This window comes from Triticum aestivum, chromosome 1D (genome assembly GCF_018294505.1).
Source record: "Triticum aestivum cultivar Chinese Spring chromosome 1D, IWGSC CS RefSeq v2.1, whole genome shotgun sequence".
Lineage (NCBI taxonomy): Eukaryota > Viridiplantae > Streptophyta > Magnoliopsida > Poales > Poaceae > Triticum > Triticum aestivum.
In genome coordinates, this window is record NC_057796.1 from 109441797 (window position 1) to 109452981 (window position 11185).

The window sequence follows — 11185 nt, forward strand, 5'->3', positions numbered from 1 at the left end:
GGGGACCGGCCCCTGTTCCGACCCCGGTCGGGGGAACAGGGAGGGGGGAGGGCGAGTGGGAGATGGGCTAGGCCGGCTGGGCCGGGGGTCGGCCCAGTTGGGCCAGGGGTCCAGTGGGGGGAGGGCCTTCTCTTTTTTTCTTTTTCTTTGTCTGTTCTGTTTTCTGTTGTATTTTCTTTTTATTTATTTATTTTCTTTTCTGTTTTATTTCATTTAAAAGTATTTATGTATTTTATAAAAATGTGTTTTCTCCACCATAATTACCAGTGTATTTATTTGGCACCCACCGAACATTTTTGTTTAAATTTTTGAAAACTTTTATTTTCCACTTTGATTTTAATTGAAGTTTGAACTAGGAGTTTGAAAAGAAATGGGATGCAATTGTGATCAAGCCCTGTTTAGCAACATGATTAGCTTAATCTCAGAGAGTTACTGTAGCATGATTCTCGGGGTGTTACATAACTTTGTGGACTGGGCCCGTAATTTGAGGATTATCCTCACAGCTTCCCATAAGTCTTATGTCCTTGATTCACCGCTTGGTGCGCCGCCCCCTCCAGCGACTATGGACGCTGTGAACGCCTGGCAGTCGCGTGTTGATGACTACTCAATAGTTCAGTGCGCCATGCTGTAGGGCTTAGTGCCGGGACTTCAAAGGTGTTTTGAACGTCATGGAGCATATGAGATGTTCTAGGAGTTGAAGTTTATCTTTGAGAAGAATGCCTGGATCGAGAGGTATGAGACCTCCGATAAGTTCTATGCCTGCAAGATGGAGGAGAACGGGTATGTCAGTGAGCACATACTCAGAATGTCTGGGTACTACAACCGTCTGGCTGAGTTGGGAATTGAGCTCCCGCCAGAGGTTGTCACTGACAGAGTTCTTCAATCGCTACCACCTAGCTATAAGAGCTTTGTGTTGAACTATCACATGCAAGGGATGAGCAAGTCAGTCTCCGAGCTATTCGCGATGCTGAAAGTCGCTGAGTCAGACATCCAAAAGGAGCATCAAGTGTTGATGGTGAATAAAACCACTAGTTTCAAGAATAGCAAGGGAAAGAAGGGAAACTTCAAGAAGGGTGGCAAAGCAGTTGCTCCTCCCGTGAAGAAACCCAAGGCTGGACCCAAGCCGGAAACGGAGTGCTTCTATTGCAAGGGAACTGGCTACTGGAAGTGGAACTGCCCCAAGTATCTGGCCGATAAGAAGGGGGCCAACGCCAATAAAGGTATATATGATATACATGTTATTGATGTGTACCTTACCAACTCTCGTTGTAGTGCCTGGGTATTTGATACCGGTTCGGTTGCTCACATTTGCAACTCATAGCAGGAACTACGGAATAGAAGGAGGCTGGCAAAGGACGAAGTGACGATGCGCGTGGGAAATGGTTCCAAGGTTGATGTGATCGCCGTCGGCACGCTCGCTCTTTGATTACCATCGGGATTAGTGATGAACCTGAATAATTGTTATTTAGTGCCCGCGTTGAGCATGAACATTATATCTGGATCTTGTTTAATGCGAGACGGTTACTCATTTAAATCAGGGAATAATGGTTGTTCTATTTATATGGGTAATATCTTTTATGGTCATGCACCCATTGTGAGGGGTTTATACTTATTAAATCTTGATAGTGATGATACACATGTTCATAACATTGATGCCAAAAGATGTAGAGTTGATAATGATAGTACCACTTTCTTGTGGCACTGCCGCTTAGGTCATATTGGTGTAAAGCGCATGAAGAAAATCCATGCTGATGGACTTTTGGAGTCACTTGATTTTGAATCACTTGACACATGTGAACCATGCCTCATGGGCAAGATGACTAAGACCCCGTTTTCCAGAACAATGGAACAGGCAAATGACTTGTTGGAAATCATACATACTGATGTGTGCGGTCCGATGAGCGTTGACACGCTGATACGTCTCCAACGTATCTATAATTTATGAAGTATTCATGCTATTATATTATCCACCTAGGATGTTTTATATGCATTTATATGCTATTTTATATGATTTTTGGGACTAACCTATTAACCTAGAGCCCAGTGCCAGTTTCTGTTTTTTCCTTGTTTTTTAGTTTTATAGAAAAGGAAAATCAAACGGAGTCCAATTGACCTGAAATTTCACGGAGCTTATTTTTGGACCAGAAGAAGGCCATGGAGTAAAAGAGTTGGGCCAGAAGAGTCCCGGGCTGCCCACGAGGGTGGGGGGCGCGCCCACCCCCTGGGCGCGCCTCCCTACCTCGTGGACAGCCCGGAGACCCCCCCTGACTTGTTCCCGACGCCAAAACCTCTTATATATACAGAAACCCCCAGAACATAACCTAGATTGGGAGTTCCGCCGTCGCAAGCCTCTGTAGCCACCGAAAACCAATCTAGACCCGTTCCGGCACCCTGCCGGAGGGGGGAATCCCTCTCCGGTGGCCATCTTCATCATCCCGGCGCTCTCCATGACGAGGAGGGAGTAGTTCACCCTCGGGGCTGAGGGTATGTACCAGTAGCTATGTGTTTGATCTCTCTCTCTCTCTCGTGTTCTTGATTCGGCACGATCTTGATGTATCGCGAGCTTTGCTATTATAGTTGGATCTTATGATGTTTCTCCCCCTCTACTCTCTTGTAATGGATTGAGTTTTCCCTTTGAAGTTATCTTATCGGATTGAGTCTTTAAGGATTTGAGAACACTTGATGTATGTCTTGCATGTGCTTATCTGTGGTGACAATGGGATATTCATGTGATCTACTTGATGTATGTTTCGGTGATCAACTTGCGGGTTCCGTAACATTGTGAACTTATGCATAGGGGTTGGCATACATTTTCGTCTTGACTCTCCGGTAGAAACTTTGGGGCACTCTTTGAAGTACTTTGTGTTGGTTTGAATAGATGAATCTGAGAATGTGTGATGCATATCGTATAATCATACCCACGGATACTTGAGGTGACATTGGAGTATCTAGGTGACATTAGGGTTTTGGTTGATATGTGTCTTAAGGTGTTATTCTAGTACGAACTCTTGAATAGATCGATCCGAAAGAATAACTTTGAGGTGGTTTTGTACCCTACAATAATCTCTTCGTTTGTTCCCCGCTATTAGTGACTTTTGAGTGACTCTTTGTTGCATGTTGAGGGATAGTTATATGATCCAGTTATGTTATTATTATTGAGAGAGCTTGCACTAGTGAAAGTATGAAATACTGTTTACGCTCACTTTTATCATTAGTTACCTTGCTGTTTTTATATTTTCAGATTACAAAAACCTATATCTACCATCCATATTGCACTTGTATCACCATCTCTTCGCCGAACTAGTGCACCTATACAGTTTACCATTGTATTGGGTGTGTTGGGGACACAAGAGACTCTTTGTTATTTGGTTGCAGGGTTGTTTGAGAGAGACCATCTTCATCCTACGCCTCCCACGGATTGATAAACCTTAGGTCATCCACTTGAGGGAAATTTGCTACTGTCCTACAAACCTCTGCACTTGGAGGCCCAACAACGTCTACAAGAAGAAGGTTGTGTAGTAGACATCACACACGCGGTGGATATCGTTACTTTCTCACCTTCACCGATGACTTGAGTAGATACGAGTATATTTACTTGATGAAGCATAAGTCTGAAACGTTTGAAAAGTTCAAGCAATTTCAGAGTGAAGTTGAGAATCATCGTAACAAGAAGATTAAATTCCTACGATTCGATCAAGGGGGAGAATATCTGAGTTATGAGTTTGGCAATCACTTAATACAATGTGGAATTGTTTCACAATTGACACCGCCTGGAACACCACAGCGTAATGGTGTGTCCGAATGTCGTAATTGTACCTTATTGGATATGGTGCGTTCTATGATGTCTCTTGCCGATCTGCCACTATCGTTTTGGGGTTATGCGTTAGAGACAGCTGCATTCACTTTAAATAGGGCACCATCTAAGTCCGTGGAGATGACACCGTATGAACTTTGGTTTGGCAAGAAACCTAAGTTGTCGTTTCTTAAGGTTTGGGGCTGCGATGCTTATGTTAGAAGGCTTCAGCCGGAAAATCTCGAACCCAAAGCGGACAAATGTGTCTTCATAGGATACCTAAAAGAGACGGTTGGGTATACCTTCTATCTCAGATCCGAAGGCAAAGTGTTTGTCGCTAAGAACGGGTCCTTTCTCGAGAAATAGTTCTCTCGAAAGAATTGAGTGAGAGGAAGATAGAACTTGATGAGGTTGTTGAACCTTCACTTCAACCAGAGAGTAGCACAACACAGAAAGATGTTTCTGTGGCACCTGCGTCAGTTGAAGAGGAAGCTAATGATGATGATCATGAAGCTTCGGATCAAGTTACTATCGAACCTCGTAGGTCGACGAGGGTACGTACAACTCCAGAGTGGTACGATAACCCTGTCTTAGAGGTCATGTTGTTGGACAACAACAATGATGAACCTACGAGCTATGGAGAAGCGATGGTGGGCCCTGATTCCGACAAATGGTTAAAGGCCATGAAATCCGAGATGGGATCCATGTATGAAAACAAAGTATGGACTTTGGAAGTATTACCTGAAGGGTGAAAGGCCATTCAGAATAAATGGATCTTCAAGAAGAAGACAGACGCGGACGGTAATATCACCATCTATAAAGCTCGGCTTGTGGCAAAGGGGTTTCACAAGTTCAAGAGTCGACTACGATGAGACTTTCTCACCCGTAGCGATGCTTAAGTCCGTCAGAATTATGTTGGCAATAGCTGCATTTTTCGATTATGAAATCTGGCAGATGGATGTCAAAACAGCCTTCCTTAACGGTTTCCTTAAGGAAGAGTTGTATATGATGCAACCGAAAGGTTTTGCCGATCCAGAGAATGCTGACAAAGTGTGCAAGCTCCAGCGGTCCATTTATGGGCTGGTGCAAGCATCTCGGAGTTGGAATATTCGCTTTGATGAGGTGATCAAAGCATTTGGGTTTATACAAGTTTATGGAGAAGCTTGTATTTACAAGAAAGTGAGTGGGAGCTCTATAGCGTTTCTGGTGTTATATGTGGATGACATATTGCTGATTGGAAACAATATAGAACTTTTGGAAAACGTGAAAGGAATATTTGAACAAGAGTTTTTCAATGAAGGACCTAGGAGAAGCTGCTTTCATTTTAGGCATCAAGATCTATAGAGATAGATCGAAACGCTTAATAGGACTTTCAAAAAGCACATACCTTGATAAGATTTTGAAGAAGTTCAAAATGGATCAGTCCAAGAAGGGGTTCTTGCCTGTTTTGCAAGGTGTGAAGTTGAGTCAGACTCAATGCCCAGCGACTACAGAGGATAGAGAAAAGATGAGTGTCATCCCCTATGCTTCTGCCATAGGCTCTATCATGTATGCGATGCTGTGCACAAGACCGGATGTCAGCCTTGCCATAAGTATGGCCGGAAGGTTTCAAAGTAATCTAGGAGTAGATCACTGGACAGAGGTGAAGAATATCCTTAAGTACCTGAAAAGGACTAAGGAAATGTTTCTTGTTTATGGAGGTGATCAAGAGCTCATCGTAAAGGGTTACGTCGATGCAAGCTTTGACACTGATCCAGATGACTCTAAGCCTCAAACCGGATACATATATGTTATGAACGATGGAGCGGTAAGCTGGTGCAGTTCCAAGCAGAGCGTGGTTGCTGATTCTACATGTGAAGCGGAGTACATAGCTGCCTCGGAGGCAGCGAAGGAAGGTGTCTGGATGAAGCAGTTCATGACAGATCTTGGAGTTGTGCCCAGTGCACTGGACCCAATGACTCTGTTCTGTGACAACACTGGTGCCATTGCTCTAGCCAAGGAACCAAGGTTTCATAAGAGGACCAGACACATAAAGTGACGCTTCAATTCCAACCACGATTATGTCAAGGAGGAAGACATAAACATTTGCAAGATACATATGGATCTGAATGTTGCAGATCCGTTGACTAAACCTCTTCCACGGGCAAAGCATGATCAACACCAGAACTCTATGGGTGTTAGATTCATTACCATGTAATGCTAGATTATTGACTCTAGTGCAAGTGGGAGACTTTTGGAAATATGCCCTAGAGGCAATAATAAAGTGGTTATTATTATATTTCCTTGTTCGTGATAATCGTTTATTATCCATGCTATAATTGTATTGATTGGAAACTCAAATACATGTGTGGGTACATAGACAACAACATGTCCCTAGTGAGCCTCTACCAGACTAGCTCGTTGATCAAAGATGGCTATGGTTTCCTAGTCATAGACATGAGTTGTCATTTCATGACAGGATCACATCATTAGGAGAATGATGTGATGGACAAGACCCAAACTATGAACGTAACATATGATCGTGTCAAGTTTATTGCTATCGTTTTCTGCATGTCAAGTATATGTTCCTATGACCATGAGATCATGCAACTCACTGACACCGGAGGAGTACCTTGTGTGTACCAAACGTCGCAACGTAACTGGGTGACTATAAAGGTGCTCTACAGGTATCTCCAAGGGTGTCTGTTGAGTTGGCATGGATCAAGACTGGGATTTGTCACTCTGTATGACGGAGAGGTATCTCAGGGCCCACTCGGTAATACAGTATCACAATGAGCTTGCAAGCAATGTGACTAATGAGTTAGCCACGAGATCTTGTATTACGGAACGAGTAAAGAGACTTGCCGGTAACGAGAATGAACTAGGTATGGAGATACCGACGATCGAATCTCGGGCAAGTAACATACCGATAGACAAAGGGAACTACATACGGGATTAGCTGAATCCTTGACATCAAGGTTCGACCGATAAGATCTTCGTAAATATGTGGGAACCAATATGGGTGTCCAGGTCCCGCTATTGGTTATTGACCGTAGAGGTGTCTCGGTCATGTCTACATAGTTCTCGAACCCGCAGGGTCTACACACTTAACGTTTGGTGACGATATAAGTACAGTTGAGTCATAATGGTGGTTACCGAAGGTTGTTTGGAGTCCCGGATGAGATCCCGGACGTGACGAGGAACTCTGGAATGGTCCGGAGGTGAAGATCGATATATTGGACGAAGTGTATTGGAGTCCAGAATTGTTTTGGGGGTACCGGGTGATGACCAGCGTCACTGAAAGGGGTTTCGGGGGGGCCCGGCAAGCGTTGGGGGGCCCATGGGCCAAGGGGAGGGGGCAAACCAGCCCACTAAGGGGCTGAGCGTCCCCCTCACCCCATCTCACGTAACCAAGAGGGTTGGGGGCGTTCCCCTAGGGCTTCCCACCTCCCGGCTTGGGGGGGCAAGTCACCCTAGGGGAGATCCCATCTGCCCTGGCCGCCGCCCCCCTAAGGGAAACCCTAGGGGCGCCACCCCCTCCTCCCTTCCCCTATATATATAGAGGTAGAGAGAGGGCGGCCGCACCCGAAGAGCACAACTCCACGCAATGGCGCTGCCTCTCCTCTTCCTCGCATCCCTCTTCCTCTCCGTAGTGCTTAGCGAAGCTCTACTGAGATTCCGCCACCGCCGCCGCCACCACGCCGTCGTGCTGCCGGAGGACTCGAGCTACTACTTCACCATCGCTCGCTGGATTGAGGAGGTGAAAGCGTCATCAAGTCGTAGGTGTGTTGAACGCGAATGTGCCATCTGTTCGGCACTTGGATCAGGAGTTCGTGGGACGGATCGTGATTGGACCACGAAGACGTTCGACTACATCAACCACGTTTCATAACGATTCCGCTTAGCGATCTATAAGGGTATGTAGATGCAATCTTTCCTCTCGTAGATGGTCATCTCCTAGATTGATCTTAGTGAGCGTAGAAAATTTTTGGTTTCCCATGCAATGTTCCCCAACAAGATGTCCATGGTCGATACTGAATTGTGAGCCAAGCCAAGATCTTGCAACACAGCGGTGCCCAACTCCGCCAGATGGCCAGTGCTGACGGCGAACGCACAAAACCCATGCACGGTCTCTGGTAAGTCGGCTTTGCCGTGTAGACTCCGGACCTGTCAGCAGGCCAGCTAAACTGATCATGAAGATGATCATCCCGCGGCACCGTCGCGATGGCAAGGCACAAGTGTGCCACCTGCATATGCGCCAAAAAAGAGATGTCACCTTGCACATCTCGCGACCACGCATTATCCACCAAAGCCTGTCGAACAGTCCTGACGTTGCGCGCCCTGGTGCTAATCATCTCTAAGATCATCGAAGCGATCTCGCCGACCGTGACCCCATGAATCCATCTATCCTTCCAGAACATGACCCTCTCCCCATTGCCAAGTGTAATCTTGATGAAGCTATTGAAGATCAACTTGGCCTCACTGTCCTCTGCCAAAGGGATGCCCTGCCATGGTCGATGCAGATCAGTTCTACGAAGCCATTCCCAACGTACCTGATTGTAATGTGCGCATATTATATACGTAGTACTGAGTTAGGGCGGATAGTGCCTGATATCAAAAGATGACAACAAGGTTTTTATGCCTAGTATGACTGAGCAAAGCGTACAAGCATCCATTCATCACAGTGGAAAGTGCTACATGACGCCAACTTGACAGGAAACAAACTCTTCTCCTTCCTGTTCTTCTTTTTTGAATAGTTTGGATTGCTTACCACATGTGTCGCATGGTAATAGTACTCCATATACAAATGGATGCCAGTGAGCATCCAACTGGAGCAATATGCATTGTCTGACCAGTTAGTGAAATATTGCAGATAACATGGTAGTCTCCGATGCTGCTCAAGGACGCATATATCACTCATTGGTTACTACTAGTGTTTCTTCATTCACATCAAAAGCTTTCCTTGCTTGCTTGAGCTCTTCATTCATGGAGAGTAGCTCGGTAGCGCGGTGCAGTTTCCGCATATCCTAGGAAAAAACAGTGAAATGCAAATGCTTAGCTTTGGTGAACTCTGGTGACACAAGTGAAGAGGAAATAACATAGTATCATGTAGTCCAGACCATACCTTTCGGATAAGGTAAAGAAAATCCTCTGTCAAGAGCTTCCCCCTCTTTGAAGCCACATTCTGAGCCTTGTGGACCTGGGAAAAGGCACACCATGGATTCACTCAGCTATGGAACCATAAACTATTCTAAAAGAAAACAATGGAATTATAAACAGCCATGAACTCGAAACAAACTGGCATAACTGGTTAAATATGGCGCAATTATGGATTTCTTGGTTCAGCATGAATGGATTGTTTTGAAGGTTGTGGCAGGTAGATGAGTTGCTCATTTGTGTACGCTACATTTACTTGAAATCACATTGACTCACTCTCGTACAGTGCAAGATGTCGATCCATATTCAGATTATTAATCAAGAAAAATCAGTTACCCAATTATGTCTATTTGCATAGGAAACCACCCAAGACTTCCTAAGTGTACTTAATGGACTCTATTGAAAAGATGAACAATGGTCCAATGGGTCATGCTATCCTCAACAAGACCTTCTATCTGTGAATAGTTTGTATTCTTTTACCAGGCCAAACATAAACTACATAGTTGTACAAATGGCAGAAAACAGGTCAAGCAATCCTCAACAAGACCTTTCTATCTGTGAATAGTATGTATTCTTTTAGCAGGCCAAACATAAACTAAACAGTGTACAAATGCAAGAGAAACTTACGAGGTCAGTAACATATTCCACAACAATGTCCTCTACAAGTGCAACTGTTTCTGGAAGTGGCTGCAAAACCAGCAAAAAAAAAAATAGGTCAGTTGCATCGTAAGTCCAGAGCATCTAAGGTTTAAAAGGGGAATAGCATGTTTCTTTAATCTTTTTGAGAACCCTAGTAGGAGCATCGACTTATTTACTATGCGAAGAGTGAAACTAAAATATTACAAGGCAAACCAGGCTGTCCACACAGCAACACCGAAAAGAAATGAGAGGCAATAGATGCTAGCTGGCAAAAAACTAGCGGTTTCTCTAGGACCTGCCCAACAGAAAGGCATCCGGTTCAGCTAGCCCTGAACATGAGAGGCCAAATGGCCAGTAGCTACTCACGATGAAAAAACTAGCAGTTCCTTCCACACATTCAACATAAGTAGATGAACAGCACACATAATTTTAATTTTCAATAGAGATTGCATGCGACCACTATCCCATACGCATTGACACTTGTTAGGGGTTGGCTGTTGTCTGATTGCAAAGGTGTAAGCTAATCAACAACCAAAAATCATTGATAAACACAGTCTAAGCAAATATGTACCGATTCCAGGTATGTCCCTTTTACTTTTCTATAAATATATTTCAAGTTTTCAACCATTAAATATTAACATGGTAAATCCACGCCTTGTTTGCTACCACTCTTCTTGCAAAATGCCACTTATGGCCCATTGCATCCTGAATTCTTAAATATACTACTACACGGACTGCATTCTGTTCTACATAATTCCTAACCAAAAAATTAGGGACCCAAAGAGAGAATTGGTCATGGGTCAACTTACATTTGGATCGTCCCCAAACCCATACATCATGTGCTGCACTGAAAGAAAACGAATAGAAGTAAGCCATATGTATGGCGAAAATATAAACAGAAAAGAACAAACAATTCAGAAAACAGAAGAAGGCCTTACGGTCCTTCTGGAAGACGCCGCGCTTGCGCTTAAGGCTCGATGCGGCTGCGTCAGCGCCGCCGACGGCGTGGGGTTGGTTGGAGGAGGACGCCTGGCCCGGTGCCACGGCATGCGCCGAGACCTTGGACTTGCCGGCCGCCGGCGTGGCCGGGGAGGAGTTGTGGCCGTGGCCCGAGGCCCCTGCCGCGGCCGAGGACTTGGACTTGGCAGCCGCAGGCGTGGTTGGGGAGGGCTGATGGCCCTGGCCCGAGGCCGTTGCCGCGGCCTGCCCCGAGGACTTGGATTTCCCCGCCGCCGCCGCGGCCGGGGCAGGGTGATTGCTGCTAGGGTTCTGCATCCCAGCGTCGGATGGGCAGGGCGAAGCAGGGGCAAGAGATTTTCGGTTGGCTACGCTTCCGAGCGGCGCCCGGGGATCTTGATCCGTCGGGTTCTGGCTCGGTTTAGGGCTTCCTGTTCACTGCTGCGGTTTTTTTTAATTGGTAATACGTGTCTCATTCATATCATAAAGAACAGAGTACAAATCACGTAAAAACCAACATAATAAAACTGAAAAGATAGTAGAACATCTCTGAGCTTGACACCAACGGCCGTCACCTGCCTCCGGCACCACCACAGCAGCCACCAAAGAAAAGAATGACGAATCACCACCTCACCCGAGCTCGACGCAGCTCCATCGCTG

General features: G+C 45.5%; 1 protein-coding gene across 1 annotated transcript; it reads right to left on the reverse strand.

Annotated features, from left to right (window-relative positions):
- Nucleotides 1-8424: 8424 nt before the first annotated feature.
- Nucleotides 8425-10965, reverse strand: LOC123180620 (transcription initiation factor TFIID subunit 13). Its single transcript, XM_044592697.1, has 5 exons — nt 10507-10965; nt 10378-10415; nt 9557-9616; nt 8898-8972; nt 8425-8799 (listed from the first exon to the last, which is right to left on the reverse strand). The coding sequence occupies exons 1-5, from the start codon at nt 10841-10843 to the stop codon at nt 8686-8688; spliced, it is 624 nt and encodes a 207-aa protein (XP_044448632.1). The 5' UTR covers nt 10844-10965; the 3' UTR covers nt 8425-8685.
- Between the last annotated feature and the right edge of the window lie 220 nt (nt 10966-11185).

What these genes read in the sequence shown, in the direction of transcription:
- LOC123180620 (XM_044592697.1), bottom strand. Translation starts at nt 10,843, where the DNA reads ATGCAGAACCCTAGCAGCAATCACCCTGCCCCGGCCGCGGCGGCGGCG. An exon ending in TGGAATATGTTACTGACCTC is followed by an intron (nt 8,973 to 9,556) that starts GTAAGTTTCTCT and finishes GCCTTTTCCCAG; the next exon opens with GTCCACAAGGCTCAGAATGT. An exon ending in TTCTTTACCTTATCCGAAAG is followed by an intron (nt 8,800 to 8,897) that starts GTATGGTCTGGA and finishes GTTTTTTCCTAG; the next exon opens with GATATGCGGAAACTGCACCG.